Raw genomic sequence first — 18,613 nt, forward strand, 5'->3', positions numbered from 1 at the left:
AGCGCCGCTCGCGACCACTGATCCTCCCCTCCATCCTTTCACTATCCCTGATCTCGACACCTGGTCCGATCCCCGTCCGGCCCCCCATCCCCGAGACCCACTTACCTGAGGGCCGCTGCTACCATAGCAGCGGCATGATTTTTCTCTAATCTTCACTGGCGAGCTGTTGTGTCACATCGGCTCTATTACAATGAGGTTGGAGGACAATTTATCATGGGCACCTCAGAACTCACCTAGGCCCTACTATTTTAATGGATTTGATGTGATATGTAAAAGGTTAAATTTATGTAATGGCGTTACGAGAAATAAACTTCAGAAATATATTTTAATTTATTGCATGTGACTCCTTAAGATTTTACAATCGAATTTTTGTTTCTCAGGTCAAAGGTTGTTTTTATGGTGTATCTCCTTTCGAAACGTGGGACCTGTGCTCGCCTTCAGGCACTGATTATGTTTTGAACACTATTGCTACTGTATGGGACAAACAGCGAAACACACTTATTATTTTGTCATACAAGGTATTACCTACCAGTGATTATAAATTCTATGCCACAGTATTGTTTTAGTCACAGTTTTGAGTGCCTCTACAGGCCATGTGAGTTGTAGCGTGTTACAAGGAAATAAATTTAGATGAGTTTGAGTTGAAATAGAGGGATGAGCTTAGTAGACTGAATGCCCTTTTCTCATCCTTGATTTTTTTTCTTATGGTCTTACATCAGGAGAGTAAAGTTTGGGACTAATCCCAAATTTTAAGATTAAACTTTATGGGGAAGGAGGATTTTTCTCTGTGCGCTGGGTCTAGTGAAATTATAAAGGCATTCTTTATAAATGTGTTTACAGTTTGCTACACCAAAGGAAAGAAAAAATCTTCTACATTTTAGTTGCATATGATATCTCTGCAAAATGTTCCAAAGTGCTTCACACTAATTACCTTTTGAAGTGCAGTTACTATTGTTAAGTAGGCAAATGTGGCAGACAGATTTCACACAGCATGATTCAACAAACAGCAATGAAATGAATGATCAGTTAATCTGTTTTGGTGGTGTTGGTTGAAGGCCGAATGTTGGCCAGGGCACCAGGTTTTCATTAATATCCACTTGAACAGGTAGGTGGGACCTCAGTTTGATACCTTGGTCGGGGGGAGGAGGGTGTGGGGGGTGGATTATTCTCCACAATCCTGCCTAAGACCAGGCGGAATCATGTCAGAGAATTTTGGAAAATGCAGGCAGTGAGGCCTACCACTTCCTCATCACCTTGACCAGGATTTCCTTTCCTCATTCTTCTACTGGCTCTTTCCTTGCCTGTCACATGCAAATGACGGTGGGAGGTGTACCATTTACTGCTGCTTGTCAGTGGGGGATAAACCATGGAAGTAGCCCAGAATTCCTCCAATGGAAGGGGTTAAGCATATTGCAGCTTCTTCTCCCTCTATTTGGCTCCAGAGACTTAAGACCTTCATTGGGAGTGTTTATTCTAATTTTTGGGGTGGTTCTGTCCCAAGAGGGAGCTGTTCTGTCAGGACAGGCTCCACTTAAACCGGGCTGGGACCAGCGCCCTGGCAAATCAAATAACTAGGGCTGTAGATAGGGCTTTAACTAAAAAAGTGGGGGGAGGGGTCAGGTGAGGGGAAATTTAGAAATCTGAAGAGAAAGGTCAAGGCATTACAGCAGTGTAGCGATTTGGGTAAAAATAAGCAGTGTGACAGGAAGGGGTAGAGAGTTTAATGGTAGCAGTGCAGCAGAGAATAAGGTCAAAGCAGGGAATAATGGTAAAACATTTAAATTAAAGGCTATCTGAATGCACGAAGCATTCGTAACAAGATAGATGAACTAGTGGCACAAATGGAGATAAATAGGTTTGATCTAATAGTCATTACAGAGACATGGTTGCAAGGTGGCCAAGGCTGGGAACTAAATGTTCTAGGGTACTTGACATTTTGAAAAAACAGGCAGAATGGAAAAGGAGGGGGAGTAGCCCTGATAATAAAGGATGACATAAGGACAGTAGCGAGAAAGGATCTCAGCTTGGAAGATCAGGAAGTAGAATCAGTATGGGTGGAGATAAGGAATAACAAGGGGCAAAAACACTGGTAGGAGTAGTATATAGGCCCCCTAACAGTAGCTATACCGTTGGACAGAATATTAATCAAGAAATAGTAGGAGCTTGCAACAACGGTAATGCAATAATCTTAGGGGACTTTAATCTTCATATAGGCCGGACAAATCAAATTGGCAAAGGCAGTCTGGTGGACAAGTTTATGGAATGTATTCGGGACAGTTTCCTAGAAAAAAAAGTCATGGAACCAACAAGGGAACAGGCTATATTAGATCTTGTATTGTGTAATGAGACAGGGTTAATTAACAATCTCATAGTAAAGGACCCTCTGGGGTAGAGTGATCATAATATGATAGAAGATCACGTTAATTTTGAGAGTGACTTGCCTAAGTCCGAAACTAGAGTCTTAGGGCTAGATTTTCAGTATAGACAGTTTTGGGGCGCTAACCTTAGCGCCCGCCCGAAGTTAGCGCCCGCCCCAAAGTAGCGCCCCGTTGCCGGAAATTCAGTGGCTTCGCCCTAAGAGGTTGGTGGAGCGCTAAAAGAGGCGTTCCACTACTATCTTTAGGCGCTAAGCCGGCGGTGCAGAGCGCAGCGCCCGAGCTCGGGCGCAGCGCACGGCAGACACTCTGGTGCCAGTGAGCTCTTAAAGGGGAAGGGTGCATGTGTTTTTTTAGGAGGAGGAGGAGGAGGAGGAGGAGGAGGAGGAGGAGGAGCCGTTCACAACAACACACTGGATCCTTCCACACAACACATGCAGACTGCCGTTTATAGTGCAGGAGGAGTGCCCTTTAATTTGCGCTCCCCAGGGTGTGTTGCGTTCCATTTTACAAACGCTCTGGACGCCAGCCGCAGAATGGGGCGGTCCGACTGAAGTTTGGATTCGGGGCGGCCAAAGGGCGTTGCACGAGGATGTGACGTCATTTTCTGCGCGCGCATCCGGGCGGCCGCTAAACTTTGCGCCGGCGCTAACGGGCAACTTAATTTGGGGCGGGGCGCAAACTGCGCTGCGCCCGGGCGCTACACAAATAGCGCCCGAAAATCACTTCTCTTAAGGCGCTAACTGCTGGCGCAAGCAACTGAAAATCTAGCCCTTAAACTTAAATAAAGCCAATTACATAGGTATGAGGGGTGAGTTGGCTAAGGTAGATTGGAAAAATAGATTAAAAGGTATGACTGTAGATAAGCAGTGGCTAGCATTTAAAGAAATATTTCATAATTCTCAACAAAAATACATTCCATTGAGAAACAAAAACTCCACAGGAAAAGTGATCCAACCGTGGCTAACTAAAGAAGTTAAGGATAGCATTAGATTGAAAGAAGAAGCTTATAATGTTGCAAAGAATAATAATAAGCCCGAGGATTGGGAGAGTTTCAGAAACCAGCAAAGGTTGACCAAAAAATTGATAAAAAGGGAAAAATTAGAATATGAGAGAAAACTAGCAAGAAATATAAAAGCAGATTGTAAGAGTTTCTACAAGTATGTAAAAAGGAAAAGAGTAGCAAAAGTAAACATTGGTCCCTTAGAGGCTGAGACAGGAGAAGTTATTATGGGGAATAAGGAAATGGCAGAAATGTTAAACAAATATTTTGTATCTGTCTTCACAGTAGAAGACACAAAAAGCATACCAGAAATGGTGGGGAACCAAGGGTCTAATGGGGGTGAGGAACTTAACGTAATTAATATAAGTCGAGAAAAAGCACTAGAGAAACTAATGGGACTAAAAGCCGACAAATCCCCTGGACCTGATGGCTTACATCCTAGCATTCTAAAAGAGGTGGCTGAAGAGATAGTGGATGCATTGGTTTTGATCTTCCAAAATGCCCTAGATTCTGGAATAGTCCTAGTGGATTGGAAGGTCGTAAATGTAACACTGCTATTCAAGAAAGGAGGGAGAGAAAAAACAGGGAACTGCAGGTTAGTTAGCCTGACGTCAATCATTGGGAAAATGCTGGAATCCATTGTTAAGGAAGTGGTATCAAGTCACTTAGAAAATCAGAACATGATTAGGCAGAGTCAACATGGTTTTATGAAAGGGAAATCATGTTTGACAAATTTATTAGAATTTTTTGAGGATGTATCTAGCAGGGTAGATAAAGGGGAACCAGTGGATGTAGTATATTTGGATTTCCAAAAGGCATTCGATAAGGTGCCACATAAAAGGTTATTACACAAGATTAGGGCTCATGGGGTTGGGGGTAATATAATAGCATGGATAGAGGTTTGGTTAACGGACAGAAAACAAAGAGTAGGGATAAACGGATTTTTTTCAGGTTGGCAGGCTGTAACTAGTAGGGTGCTGCAAAGATCAGTGTTGGGGCCTCAGCTATTTACAATCTATATTAATGACATGGATGAAGGGACCGAGTGTAATGTATCCAAGTTTGCTGATGATACAAAGCTAGGTGGGACAGTAAACTGTGAGGAGAACACAAAGAGTCTGCAAAGGGATATAGATAGACTAAGTGAGTGGGCAGTAAGGTGGCAGATGGAGTATAATGTAGGGAAATGTGAGGTCATTCACTGGTAGGAAGAATAGAAAAACAGAATATTTTTTAAATGGTGAGAAACTTTCAAATGTTGGTGTTCAGAGAGATTTGAGTGTCCTCGTGCAAGAAACACAGAAAGCTAGCATGCAGGTACAGCAAGCAATAAGGAAGGCAAATGGCATGTTGGCCTTTATTGCAAGGGGGTTGGAGTACAAGAGTGAGGAAGTCTTGCTACAGTTGTACAGGGCCTTGGTGAGACCACACCTGGAGTACTGTGTACAGTTTTGGTCTCCTTATCTAAGGAAGGATATACTTGCCTTGGAGGCGGTGCAACAAAGGTTCACTGGATTGATTCCTGGGATGAGAGTGCTGTCATATGATGAAAGATTGTGTAAAATGGGCCTATACTCTCTGGAGTTTAGAAGAATAAGAGGTGATCTCATTGAAACATACAAGATTCTGAAGGGGATTCACAGGATAGATGCTGAGAGGTTGTTTCCCCTGGCTGGAGTGTCTAGAACTAGGGGGCATAGTCTCAGGATAAGGGGTAGGCCATTTAAGACTGAGATGAGGAGGAATTTCTTTACTCAGAAGGTTGTGAATCTTTGGAATTCTCTGCCCCAGAGGGCTGTGAATGCTGAGTCTTTGAGTATATTCAAGGTTGAGATAGATAGATTTTTGGACTCTAGGGGAATCAAGGGATACGGAGATGGGGTGGGAAAGTGGAGTTGAGGTCAATGATCAGCCATGATCTTATTGAATGGCGGAGCAGACTCGAGGGGCTTCAACATTGCAGCATTGCCGGGATTCTCCACCTTGTGCTGGTGAGTTCCGTCTTTATGGCAAGGCTCCAATCCAGGGAAATGGGTTATGGCTGATTTGATGTAAATCCGGCTCTGATGGAACTCCATAACGAAAAGGAGAATTTCACCCACCCAAGCCCGAAAACCGCCTGCAGTTAAAATATCACCCCCATCGTGTGCAGTGCTATCAAAATTGACTAGTTGTAGAATAAAAGTAAGAAACATTTTCTATAAAATTAAGTAATCACTTGAGCAACAAAGGATTTGGTGAACACTGATACTTTCTTGTAAGTTTGACCTTATAAAACTTATTTGTTTGTTTTAGCTCAGTTAAATTAAATTAATCATTTATGTGTAAAAATTTAAGTTAAAGATTTATGAAATGTATTATTACATTTTATTTATTTAAACTAAAATGAATTGTTTTTTCTCATCCCCAGCTTTGGGTTACAGTTACTGTGTGGACTTTGAATAAAGATTTTACTCTCCGTAAAGTGAAAGCATTTCCGGAATTTTATTTCCCAGATTTAACGTTTATTCCACTTGGAATGTTTATGTACCCAACCACATATTTTCTGTATGTGTACGGATCACAGGTGAAGAACATACATATTTTGTTGCTGTCTGTAGTGGTGAAAGTGATGTATAGTTGTTTGCACTAATAGTTTATATTAGATTAGGAAAGGATTTTTATATATATACTAGTGGATCTCCTATGGCACGGTAAGTTGGAGAAGCCTACTAGGAAATAGGTTGTTGAAGAAAACATTTTGAAGAGGGGGCTGCGAATGAGTGCAATTAAAATTTAAAGGCAGCATTGCCTGGAATCATGGCTGAAGAAAAATCAGGCTGTGTCACTGATGGAAGGCTGCGATGAGGTAAAAGTTTGAAAGATACTGAGCTGGGGTTGAGAATGTATGGGGAGGGGAAACTTTTAAAGTTTAGTAATGAGAACCTGCAGGACAATTAGGCTAAAAAGTTTTAAACAATCAGACCTGTGGGTTGGAAAGATTTCGCAGGCAGGCAGCAATTTTGAAGTTGGAAGGTGGAGGAAAAGATCTAAATAGTCAGCGCCATGGCTGCGAAGCTGTGGGAGGAGAGCTAGAAGTTTTACAAAGTGTTATTTGGAGCTGGGGGGTGGGGGTGCTCATGTATGGGGCTGGGAACCTCCTGCTGGAGTGGTTGAAAATTTATTCAGGGTGGGCTGGGGCTGGGATGAATCAGTGGGGTGGGAAGTTGAAACATTTTAAAAGATGGAGAAGGCCAGTATTAGCAAGGTTTGAGGTTGGGACAGATCAAAAAATTGTATAGAGTGGAGTTGGAACAGACCTGTGTGTGGAGTGAGGAGGCTGAGAATTTTTAAAGAAAGGGACTGAAGTCAGGCTGAATGGATGGGGCAGAGGGGAGAAAAGTTTTTAAAGAGTCAGGGCTAGAAACCAGTGAGGTGGGAATGCTGAGATATTTGAAGGAGCGCAAATGAGGCCTGGGGCAGGAAGGAAGTGAGTATGCAAGGCCTAAATGCAGGCAGCCGGAAATTAAAAGAAACAAAATTTACTGGGTGAGAAGGTAAGCAGGCAGCCATAGAAATTTTGACTGCCAGCCAGAATAGGTTCAGTATGCCAGGGATGGGATGGGAGTCTGTACATCACTTGTGGAGGCATACAACTACAGTGTGACCAGGTAGGTATTTACTAGGGAATTGCTATTATAAATATTGACAAAAAGTATTACAAAATCATAACACAGGAAGTTGGATAGAAAGTATGTATACGCAATATACATTACATATCTATTACATATTAAGTTATGCATTACAAATGGTGAGTGGTCTCCAGATTTCAACGGTACCAAAAACAGTTACATGCTGTAAATGTAATGTTATGTAACAGATCGAAAACAAGGACTGCAGTCAAACGTTATTTAACAGTTGCTTTGTTTTTCCACTCACCTGGTTCCCTGCTTGGCTGCTTGCTGCACTGTTCACCTGGCCCCTGCAGCTTGGCTACTCAGCTGCTCGATCCCCCTGCTCACCCAGCCCTCCTGCTTGGCTACTTGCCAGATTCCATAACCACAAGCTTTTTCCTTGGGCTGCCCGCAACACACACATACCCATTCCCAGGCCCTCTGGAAACACGCTTATCTCTTTGCTTTGCAATCACAGCATATTTCCCTAATCCTAAAGGTGATCTTCACAGCTATCCCTCCCATTCACCAGGACTGTTGCCATTACCCCCTCCCCACTGTAGAAAAAGGGAGGGGGTGGGTTTTGGTGTGTCCCTGGGGTTTATGTCTGGCCAGTCAGAAGTATCTGAGCTGCTCCAGGCCCCGTGCGGTTTCGAATCGCTTCCCTTTTCTGGTTCTGACCGCCGGACTTATTTCAGTAGCGATATAGACAAAACGAGACTCGTGGTTGGGTGCAAAGAAGACCAGTATTTATTGAAAATTAAAGAATAAATCGCTGTGCAGTGAAAATAATGAATACAGCACACTTTTACTTAATACAGCACACCTTTGCTTAATACAACACACCTTTACTTAATACAGCACACCTTTGCTTAATACAACACACCTTTACTTAATACAGCACACCTTTGCTTAATACAGCACACTTTTACTTAACGGGGAGGAGAAATGGACACATCGAGGGAAAATTGACTAAAATAACAATTTAACAAAATTTCCCTTAATTCCCACCCCTTATACCTATCTAGGTTGCCTTGTAATGGGCCAGAAAATCTATGCTCACCAGTGAACGCCTGCTCCGTGCCCCTGCGGTCTGTCTTAGATTCTTCACCGCCCCGAAGTAGAGATACCCCAGTAATTCAAAAGTAACTGCTGGTATTCCACTTCTTTGGGTGGGCTGCTGAGCTGTTCTTCTTGTAGACAGGGCATCGGAGGTAAGGTGGCAGAGAGAGAGTGGCTTCCTGAGGGGCTATCTTTATACCCCATTGGGAGCCGTTATCTTCGCGCCCAAATCTGGATGTATCTGGGCTATACAAAAGGGACTGATCTGTCCCCATTGACTGTAATGGGTTTTGAATGTGTTTCCCATTCGTTTAACTGGTTTTTGCTCAGTTTAAAATGTCCCACTGATCTCTCAAGTGATGGACAAACAAATCCTTAAGTGTTCAGTCAACAGTACTCAAGTGCTTTGTAAACAATCCATTGTCCTGTGGTCACCGCCCAACCGCAACTGCTTGACAGCTTCAAGTGCTTCAGCCCTTGAGTCAACATTGTAGAGAGCTCGTGTAAACAAACAATCCTTTTGTTCCATATTGAACTTCCTAAACCGCAGTTGATTGACAGTTTAAGTACCTCAAGTACTTCAGCCAGTGATGGGAGATGTTCAGACAGGCTGCCTTTGTCTTCTGCCATGAGGTCTGACAGCCAGTTTTGATGCCCTGGGTTTTTAAGGTACATTCCAACCAGGTTTTCTTTAATCAAAATAATCTTTGGGGGCTGCAGAAATTTTCCAAAATTTTGCGAACCTTACACCACCGAGCACCATCGTGAGTGCCATGTAACCCCCCCCCCATGAAAGAGGTCTCTGACCCTAGTGAACCCTTCCCCCTCCCCAAGCTGTACTTTTCATCTTTTCCCCATTACTTCAGCACTTTGGTCCATGTTTTCATCCCCTCCGTCCCCACTTCCCTTACCCAGGCTACTGAAGCCCCCATTCACTGAATGATTTTCTCTCCCGTGAACAATGTTTTTCCTACTCTCAGCAAGCAACATTTTTGTCACTGAACAATCCCTCCCCCGCCCTCCCCCACTCCGTCACTGACTAACTTCTTGGCTGGCTGCCCACCTCCACTGAGCACCACTTTTGTCCCATTTCCTTACCATCCCAAGTAAATATTTGTTACTCCCCATGTAGGACATCAAACCCCAGAACCCACAGAGTACCACTCCAGGCCTTGTAACCCCAGACAATGACCACCTTGTGAGGCCTCCCACCCCATCAGCAGCATTATGGTTCCTTCACCCACCAAGCAGCACTTCAACCCCCACCCACTGAGTAGCATTTCGGACAGCTGTAGTCCCCTCTCCCACTGAACAGCATCTTGGCCCCTGCTCTGTAGCAGTATCCTTACCCTTGTATTCCCCCAGATTTCAGCATCCTCCAAATGAATATCACTTCTGCCCTCATTCCTCTTCCCCCCTCCCCCCAAGCAGCCCCTTCATTCTCTATCACCTGCTTCCCAACTGAGAATCATTTTAATTCTCCACTAGTTGCAAGTTGGGTACTGAATCCCATCCACCCATCACTAAGCAACACTTGAGCCCTGGCTCCCCTCACTTAGAGGCCTTTTGGCCTCTCTATCTCCCATGAGCAACATTTTGATCCCTACCTTTCCCCACTGAGCAGTGCAGTGAATTAATCCAGGCCTATGCTACCCCTCACTGAAGAGGGAAATTGTCCCTGTCCCTTCCTCTCCTCTCCTCTCTGCTTCCTACCCTCTCCTCTTTCCTCTCTCTTTCATTCCTCCCTTGCCTTCTCTCTTTCCCTCCAATCATGAGCTGTGAGAAGCCAGTAGAGTGTGAAAGGCCAGGAAAGTGTGAAGTGTAGTCTCTGTGGGAATTCAGCCTTAGGTGCATCTGGGGGAGGGTTTAAACTAAAATGGCAGGGGGTTGGGAACCTGAGCAGGGGGACAGAGGAAAGGGAAACAAGGATAAAAGCAAAAGATAGGAAGGAGAAAAACAAAAGTGGCAGTCAGAGAAATCAATGGTATAAATCAAACATGGCCACAGTAAATAATAATTCTAATAGGTCTAAGAGCGTTAAAAAAACAAGCTTGAAGGCTATGGGCTAGAAATTAGGTATAGCCCCGCCAGCTCGCTTGCGCCCAGAATTTACCGCTGGGCGCGGAGCCACTCGCGCCCATCGGATATTCAGTTTCAGCGCCCCAAGTCGAGGACGGCCGCTGTTCAAGGGTGTGGCCGCCCCCGCTTGGGGCGCTGAAACTGAATATCGGCGCGCTAGTTGCCGCAGCGCCACCCGCAGCGGAGCGGCAGGCTGCGGTACTGCAGGCCTTCCTCCCTCTCTTAAGGGGGAGGTGCCTGCAACAGCCAGAGCCCCGATCGCGAGTGCCGGCAAAAGAGCCCGGCACAACGGAGAAGTGCCGGGCTCCCGGAAACCAGCCGGCAATGCCGCGGGGGGGGGGGGGCGGTGGAGGAGGCTGGGGAAGGAGGTGCGGGCAGGCGGCCGCCGAAAAAGCGGCCGGCCGCACCTCCACCTTAAAGCACCCCACTAAGGCTGCAGTACGGACCCGGTCTCTGAATGTTATTAGCGGCCGCCACGGAAGAGGCAGCCGCTACTGAAGATGGGGGTCGGGCCGGTGTCGGGGCGGAACCGGGGCACTGCGCACAACGATGACGTCATCGGTGGTGGCGCAGCGCTACCGGCTACCGCCGCAATTAGCGTGTCACTGAATTTAGCCCGAAGTTTCCAGACTGGCGCAGAAGCCCTCTTTGGGCGGTAACTGGGCGCAAAGCCCACTGAATTTCTAGGCCTTTGTGTCTTAATGCGAGGAGCATTCGTAATAAGGTGGATGAATTAGCTGCGCAAATAGAGGTAAACGAATATGATTTGATTGGGATTACAGAAACATGGCTCCAGGTTGGCCAAGGCTGGGAACTCAACGTCCAGGGGTATTCAATATTCAGGAAAGATAGGCAAAAAGGAAAGGGAGATGGGGTAGCAATGCTGGTTAAAAAAGGGATTAACACAATTGTAAGGAAGGATATTAGCTCTGATGATGTGGAATCTGTATGGGTAGAACTGAGAAATACCATGGGGCAGAAAACGTTAGTGGGAGTGGTATATAGACCTCCAAACAGTAAGGCGGAGATTGGGGATGGCATTAAAAGGGAAATTAGAGAAGCGTGCAATAAGGGCACAGCGGTCATCATGGGTGACTTTAATCTACATATAGATTGGGCTAACCAAATTAGAAACAATACTGTAGAGGAGGAATTCCTGGAGTGTTTAAAGGATGGTTTCCTGGACCAATATGTCGAGGAACCAACCAGAGATCAGGCAGTCTCAGACTGGGTATTATGTAACGAGAAAGGATTAATTAGCAATCTTGTTGTACGAGGGCCCTTGGGTCAGAGCGATCATAATATGATCGAATTCTTCATTCAAATGGAGAATGAAGTAGTCGACTCAGAGACTAGGGTCCTAAATTTAAATAAAGGAAACTATGATGGTCTGAGGCGCGAGTTGGGTAGGATTGATTGGGGAATGTCACTCAAAGGGTTGACTGTGGATAGGCAAAGGTGAACATTCGAAACCGCATGGATGAACTACAGAATTTGTTCATACCAGTTTGGCATAAAAATAAAACAAAAAAGGTGACTCAACCATGGCTAACAAGGGAAATTAGGGATAGCATAAGATCCAAGGAGAGGACATTTCTTATGTTCTTATGACATATAAATTGGCCACAAAAAGCAGTAAACCTGAGGATTGGGAGCAGTTTAGGATTCAACAAAGGAGGACAAAGGGATTAATTAAGAAAGGGAAAATAGAATATGAGAGTAAGCTTTCAGGGAACATAAAAATGGACTGTAAAAGCTTTTATAGATATGTGAAGAGAAAAAGATTGGTGAAGTCAAGCATAGGTCCCTAGCAGTCAGAATCAGGGGAATTTATAATGGGGAACAAAGAAATGGCAGACCAATTAAATACATATTTTGGTTCTGTCTTCACAAAGGAGGACACAAATAACCTCCCAGAGATGTCGGGGAACATAGGGTCTGATGAAAGTGAGGAACTGAAAGAAATCAGTATTTGTAGGGAAATGGTGTTAGGGAAATTGATGGGATTGAAGGCCGATAAATCCCCAGGGCCTGATAATCTACATCCTAGGGTACTTAAGCAAGTGGCGCTAGAAATAGTTGATGCTTTGCTGATCATCTTCCAGCATTCAATGGAATCTGGAACAGTACCCATGGATTGGAGGGTAGCTAATGTTACCCCACTATTCAAAAAAGGTGGTAGAGAGAAAAAGGGGAATTACAGACCGTTAAGCCTGACATCGGTAGTGGGGAAAATGCTAGTGTCCATTATAAAAGATGTAATAGCAGAGCACTTGGAAAACAGTGACAGGATCGGACAAAGTCAACATGGATTTACAAAAGGTAAATCGTGCTTGACTAACCTACTGGAGTTTTTTGAGGATGTAACTGGTAAAGTAGATAAGGGAGAACCAGTGGATGTGGTGTATTTGGACTTTCAGAAGGCATTTGACAAGGTTCCACACAAAAGATTCCTGATCAAGATAAGAAATCACGGGATTGGGGGTAATATACTGGCATGGGTGGAAGATTGGCTATCTAACAGAAAACAAAGAGTTGGGATAAATGGTTCATTCTTGGGCTGGCAATCAGTAACTAGTGGTGTTCCGCAGGGGTCAGTGCTGGGACCCCAACTCTTTACAATCTATATTAACGATTTGGAGGAAGGGACCGAGTGCAACATATCCAAGTTTGCCGATGATACAAAGATGGGAGGGAAAGCAGTGAGTGAGGAGGACATAAAAAACCTGCAAAAGGACATAGACAGGCTAAGTGAGTGGGCAGTGATTTGGCAGATGGAATATAATATTGGAAAGTGTGAGGTTATGCACTTGGGCAGAAAAAATCAAAGAGCAAGTTATTATCTAAATGGAGAGAAACTGCAAAGTGCTACAGTACAAAGGGATCTGGGGGTCCTGGTGCATGAAAGACAAAAAGTTAGTATGCAGGTGCAGCAGGTGATCAGGAATCTTAGCTTTTATTGCAAGGGAGATGGAGTATAAAAACAGGGAAGTCTTGCTGCAGTTATACAGGGTATTGGTGAGGCCACACCTGGAATACTGCGTGCAGTTTTGGTTTCCATATTTAAGAAAAGATATACTTGCTCTCGAGGCGGTTCAGAGAAGGTTCACTCGGTTGATTCCGGAGATGAGGGGGTTGACGTATGAGGAAAGGTTGAGTAGGTTGGGCCTCTACTCATTGGAGTTCAGAAGAATGAGAGGCGATCTTATCGAAACATATAAGATTGTGAGGGGGCTTGATCGGGTGGATGCGGTGAGGATGTTTCCACTGATGGGTGAGACTAGAACTAGGGGGCATAATCTTAGAATAAGGGGCTGCCCTTTCAAAACTGAGATGAGGAGAAACTTCTTCACTCAGAGGGTAGTAAATCTATGGAATTTGCTACCCCAGAGAGCTGTGGAAGCTGCAACATTAAATAAATTTAAAACGGAGATAGACAGTTTCCTAGCAGATAAGGGAATTAGGGGTTACGGGGAGAGGGCAGGGAAGTGGACGTGAGTCTAGATTCGGATCAGCCATGATCCTATTGAATGGCAGAGCAGGCCCGAGGGGCTGTATGGCCTATTCCTGCTTCTACTTCTTATGTTCTTATGCTTTCGATAAGGTCCCGCATAAGAGATTAGCATGTAAAGTTAAGGCACATGGGATTGGGGGCAAGGTATTGACTTGGATAGAGAACTGGTTGGCAGACAAAAAGCAAAGAGTTGGAATAAACGGATCTTTTTCCGAGTGGCAGGCAGTGACTAGTGGGGTACCGCAGGGATCGGTCCTTGGACCCCAGCTATTCACCTTATATATATTAATGATCTAGACAAGGGAACTAGATGTAATATCTCCAAATTTGCAGACGACACAAAGCTGGGTGGGCGTGTGTGCTGTGAGGAGGTAGCCGAGAAACTTCAGGATGATTTGGACAGGTTGGGTGATTGGGCAAAAGCATGGCAGATGCAATATAACGTGGATAAATGTGAGGTTATCCACTTTGGTAGCAAAATCAGGAAGGCAGATCATTATCTGAATGGCAATAGATTGGGAGAAGGGGAAGTGCAACGAGACCTGGGTGTCCTTGTCACTGAAGGTAAGCATGCAGTTGCAGCAACCTGTCATCCCTGATCCTCTCTAACTTTTACCGCTGCACAATAGAGAGCATCCTGTCGAACTGTATCACAGTATGGTATGGCAGCTGTAGCTACTATGACTGGAAAGCCCTGCAGCGGGTAGTCAAAACTGCCCAACGCATTACCGGCACCCGGCTACCGACCATAGAGCACATATACCAGAAACGCTGTTTACGGAGGTCACGGACCATCATCAAAGACCCTACCCACCCCAGCCACAGTCTGTTCACCCTCCTGCCATCTGGGAGATGCTACAGATGCATTCGCACCCGTACGACCAGATTTAGGAACAGCTTCTTTCCCAGGGCTGTCATCCTACTGAACTCCACAAATAAACTCTAAAGCCTGCACATCTGCCAATGCACTTTATTATGGTTATGTTTATGTTAATGTATTACAAGCCAAATGTATGTTGAATGTTTAAATGTCTTAATCTAAATGTACACTCTCGGGAGCCGCAAGCCTACATTTCGTTGTACTGCACTTGTGCACTAACAATGACAATAAAGTTGATTATGATTATGATTATGAGAAGGCAAATGGCATGTTGGCCTTTGTAGTGAGAGGGTTTGAATACAGGAACAAGGATGTCCTGCTGCAGTTATACAGGGCCTTGGTGAGACCACATCTTGAGTATTGTGTGCAGTTTTGGTCGCCTTACCTGAGGAAGGATGTTCTTGCCGTGGAAGGAGTTCAGCGAAGATTCACCAGGCTGATACCTGGGATGGCAGGAATGACGTATGAGGAGAGATTGGGTCGATTGGGCTTGTACTCGATGGAGTTTAGAAGAATGAGAGGGGATCCCATTGAAACTTATAAAATTCTGACAGGACTGGACAGACTAGATGCAGGAAGGATGTTCCCGATGGTCAGGGAGTCCAGAACCAGGGGTCACAGTCTAAGGATAAGGGGTAGGCCATTTAGGACAGAAATGAGGAGGAATTTCTTCACCCAGAGAGTGGTGAACCTGTGGAATTCTCTACCACAGAAGGCAGTAGAGGCCAATTCATTAAATATATTCAAGAAGGAGTTGGATACATTTGTTAAGGCTAAAGGGATCAACGGGTATGGGGAGAAAGCAGGGACCGTGTACTGAATTTGGATGATCAGCCATGATCCCATTGAATGGCGGAGCAGGCTCGAAGGGCCGAATGGCCTACTCCTGCTCCTATCTTCTCTGTTTCTATGGACAGGAGTTGTTTCTATAATTAATAATTGTGAGAAGTAGGTAAGCAGATGTGGATTCTAATGAGAAATTGTTGTTCGTGTGAGTTCAGGCTAACATTATCTACATTTTTAAATTAGACATAGAGAGAAGCATGCTGTGTGTGGAGTGCGATATGTGGGGCATTATTGATCCTCAGTATATTCAGGGCAACAAATTTGGAACTCTCGCCCCCAAAATGCTGTTGAGGCTAAGTCAATTGAAAATTTAAAACTGGGATTGATAGATTTTTGTTAGCCTACTCCTGCTCCTACTTCTTATGTTCTTATGTTCTTATTAAGGGTTATGGATCCAAGGTGGGTAGATGGAGTTAAGATACAGATCATGAATGGTGGAACAGGCTTGAGGGGCTGAATGACCTACTCCTGTTCTGATGTTCTTATGCTCTAAATGTCAGAAAATAGTTTCTCTGAAGCAGACAATCTCTATGATGGAGAAATTATTTGCCACACTTCACAGCATCAGAGAGAAAGGGGATTTCTGGATCGTACTCTCTAGAATATGGTCATCTAAGACGCAGTTCTAGACATTTCAAGACACGGGGGCTAGAAATTTGGGTACTTACTGCCACCCGGTAAGGCCACTTGCGTGAATAAAATGGCAGCACCTCACTTCTGCCCGCCTCTGGCGCGGGACTTGGTGGCCGCTATTTTGGTGAGTGCCATAACGTGCCGTTAGCAGCGCTGGCCCTAGACATGCAAATCTGCAGAGTGTGACGTCAGTCATTGTGCAACGCCGTGGAGGGAGAAACATTCCACACCTCAGGTTGAGATGCTGCCTGACCTGCTGAGTATTTCCAGCATTTTCCACTTTTATTTCAGATTTCCAGCATTCGCTCGCAGAGGGAAGAGGAAGACGCAAACGAGGAAGATGCAGTAAAGGAAGACGGAGAAGAGGAAGAACCAGAAGAGGAAGAAGCAGAAGGAAGGATGCAACCCAGACAGCCCCTTTCTGGCTGGGATATCCGGGATGGAATCATCTGCCTGCAGTACCACAACACAATTCCCCTTTCAACATTTGTCCCTCACCTTACTTTCCCTCTGTTACTGACCTTCACAGCATCCTCCTGGCCACAATGCTGAAATAAAAGCCACTACAAATCAGACTTTCCAATCCAACTTTATACATCCATGCATATTCCTGGACTGAGGCGGGAGCAGTGTAATCTAGGCGGCACTGGGAGTGGAAACCCTGGACTGGATTGGGAGTAGTGTAATCTCGGCGGGCCTGGGAATGAAATTACTGGACTGAGGCGGGAGCAGTGTAATCTAGGCGACCAAGGAGGTGGTCACAGAACCCTGCCCCTCCTGCAACTAGACCTGCAGTCACAGAGCAGGGTGACGACGGCACTGCCAGTGGCCCTCAAGGTCACTGTGGTCCTCAAATTTTTCACCACCAGATCATTCCAGTGTGGAGCAGGAGGCATAGCTAACATCTCACAGTTTATCATCTACGCTACATTCGGGAGGTCATAGAGGCTCTCTACACCAGGAGAAGGACCTTCATTTTCTTCTCTCTGAGCAGAGAAAAGCATGTGGCTTTTCCAGGATATCGGGCTTCCCCATGGTGTGTGGCACCATCGACTGCACACATATAGCTTTGTGGACACCACATAGCAATCCTGAGATGTACTGCAACCACAAAGGCTACCACTCACTTAATGTACAGTTAGTATACGACCACACCTGGCTGATGACTCCCCTCCGAAACCCCACCACTCATGGCCAGCACTCATATAATGAGACTCATGCTGCCACGAGGAACCTCATTGAGCAGACCATCAGGGTGGTAAAGCAACAGTTCCGCTGCCTTGACCACTCAGGAGGAGCCCTTCAGTACATGCTGGAGCGGGTGTCCCATTTTGTGGTGGTCTGCTGCATCCTCCACAACTTGGCCATCATGAGGGCGCAACCCTTGCCACTAAGGGTTCTGCAACCACCTCAGGAGGAGGAGGTGGAAGAGGAGGAGGAGGAGTACGAGGAGGAGTAAGAGGAGGAGGAAGGGAGGAGGCAGGCAGCAGATCCTCGTTCCAGACAGGCTGTCCATGAACGCCTCATCAGAATCCGGTTCCCTGATTGAAACCTCAGATCCCTGTTGCTCACCACTTCCCCACTTTACCATCCCTCTGTCACGGAACATCATAGCCTCTTCTTGGGCACAAAGCTGAAATGAGAACCACCCCCACAAAACAAATATTTGAAACATAATTTATAAATGAATCATTGCCAAAATACATAACAACGTCAAGTAATCACCCTTGTGCATTCCCTTAGTGTCTGTTTTTCATGTTCCTTTGCCTACTCTAGTACTCCTACACAGTGCTACCCCAGTGGCTGCAGCATGACTCGTGGAAGGCTGCTGACTTTCCGTGGGGGAGACTGCAGATGGCATTGCAGGACAACCTCGAGCAGCTCTGGGCCTAGAAGTCCCGGCTGTAGACATGCACCACCTCAGCATGGGCAGCAGCAGCCTGGGCTGGCTGGCTGACAGGCAGGAGCAAGGGCACTGGTGGAGTGGCAGTGGTGGGAGTGGGAATGCTGTCATCCTGGGAGAGGACAGCGGGTTCTGGCTCCATGAAGCCACTGCCACTCCCCCGGGGTGGTGCCTCAGCATTCTTAGCCATCTGTTGGAGCACAGATTGCTGGACTGTTGTGAGCCATGCAAGCCCCTTTGCACAATCGTAAACCCAGCCATGATGGCATCAGTCTGAGCTTGCACGGCAACAAACAACCTGTATGAGGGAAGTCTGAGCTTGTGTGGCAGCAAACTGAACCTACATGAGAGATGTTTGAGCTTCCATTGCAGCACTCAGACATTGGGTTGGTTCTGCTTGTGCTGCAATGGAAACTGCGACATCACCCATTACACCCAGCAACATGGTTTTGTTCACAAGTCTCCTAATTGAGCTGCCCAACATTTCCATCCTCGAAATCATTCACTCCAAGCTCCTCACAAAACCCCGTGCAATGTTGGAGCCGGACTCCTCCATGCACCTTAACACTGACAAGATGCTCTCTGGCAGGCTTGCCATTGCACCAAGCAATTCTGTGTGCATGCCCATCACCCTTCTTCTGAAGGCAGCCCCAACAAAGGCAATT

General features: G+C 45.7%; 1 protein-coding gene across 1 annotated transcript in view; it reads left to right on the forward strand.

Annotated features, from left to right (window-relative positions):
• Positions 1-18,613, forward strand: part of LOC147109109 (cation channel sperm-associated auxiliary subunit beta-like) — a 556,551-nt gene that overhangs the window by 218,357 nt on the left and 319,581 nt on the right. Inside the window, exons 12-13 of the mRNA XM_086002719.1 lie at positions 381-518; positions 5,789-5,944. Coding sequence (XP_085858845.1) covers positions 381-518; positions 5,789-5,944 — 294 coding nt within the window. The remainder of the gene's footprint in view (positions 1-380; positions 519-5,788; positions 5,945-18,613) is intronic.

Source organism: Somniosus microcephalus, chromosome 12 (assembly GCF_052327205.1).
Source record: "Somniosus microcephalus isolate GS21.2 chromosome 12, FLI_Smic_1.0, whole genome shotgun sequence".
NCBI lineage: Eukaryota > Metazoa > Chordata > Chondrichthyes > Squaliformes > Somniosidae > Somniosus > Somniosus microcephalus.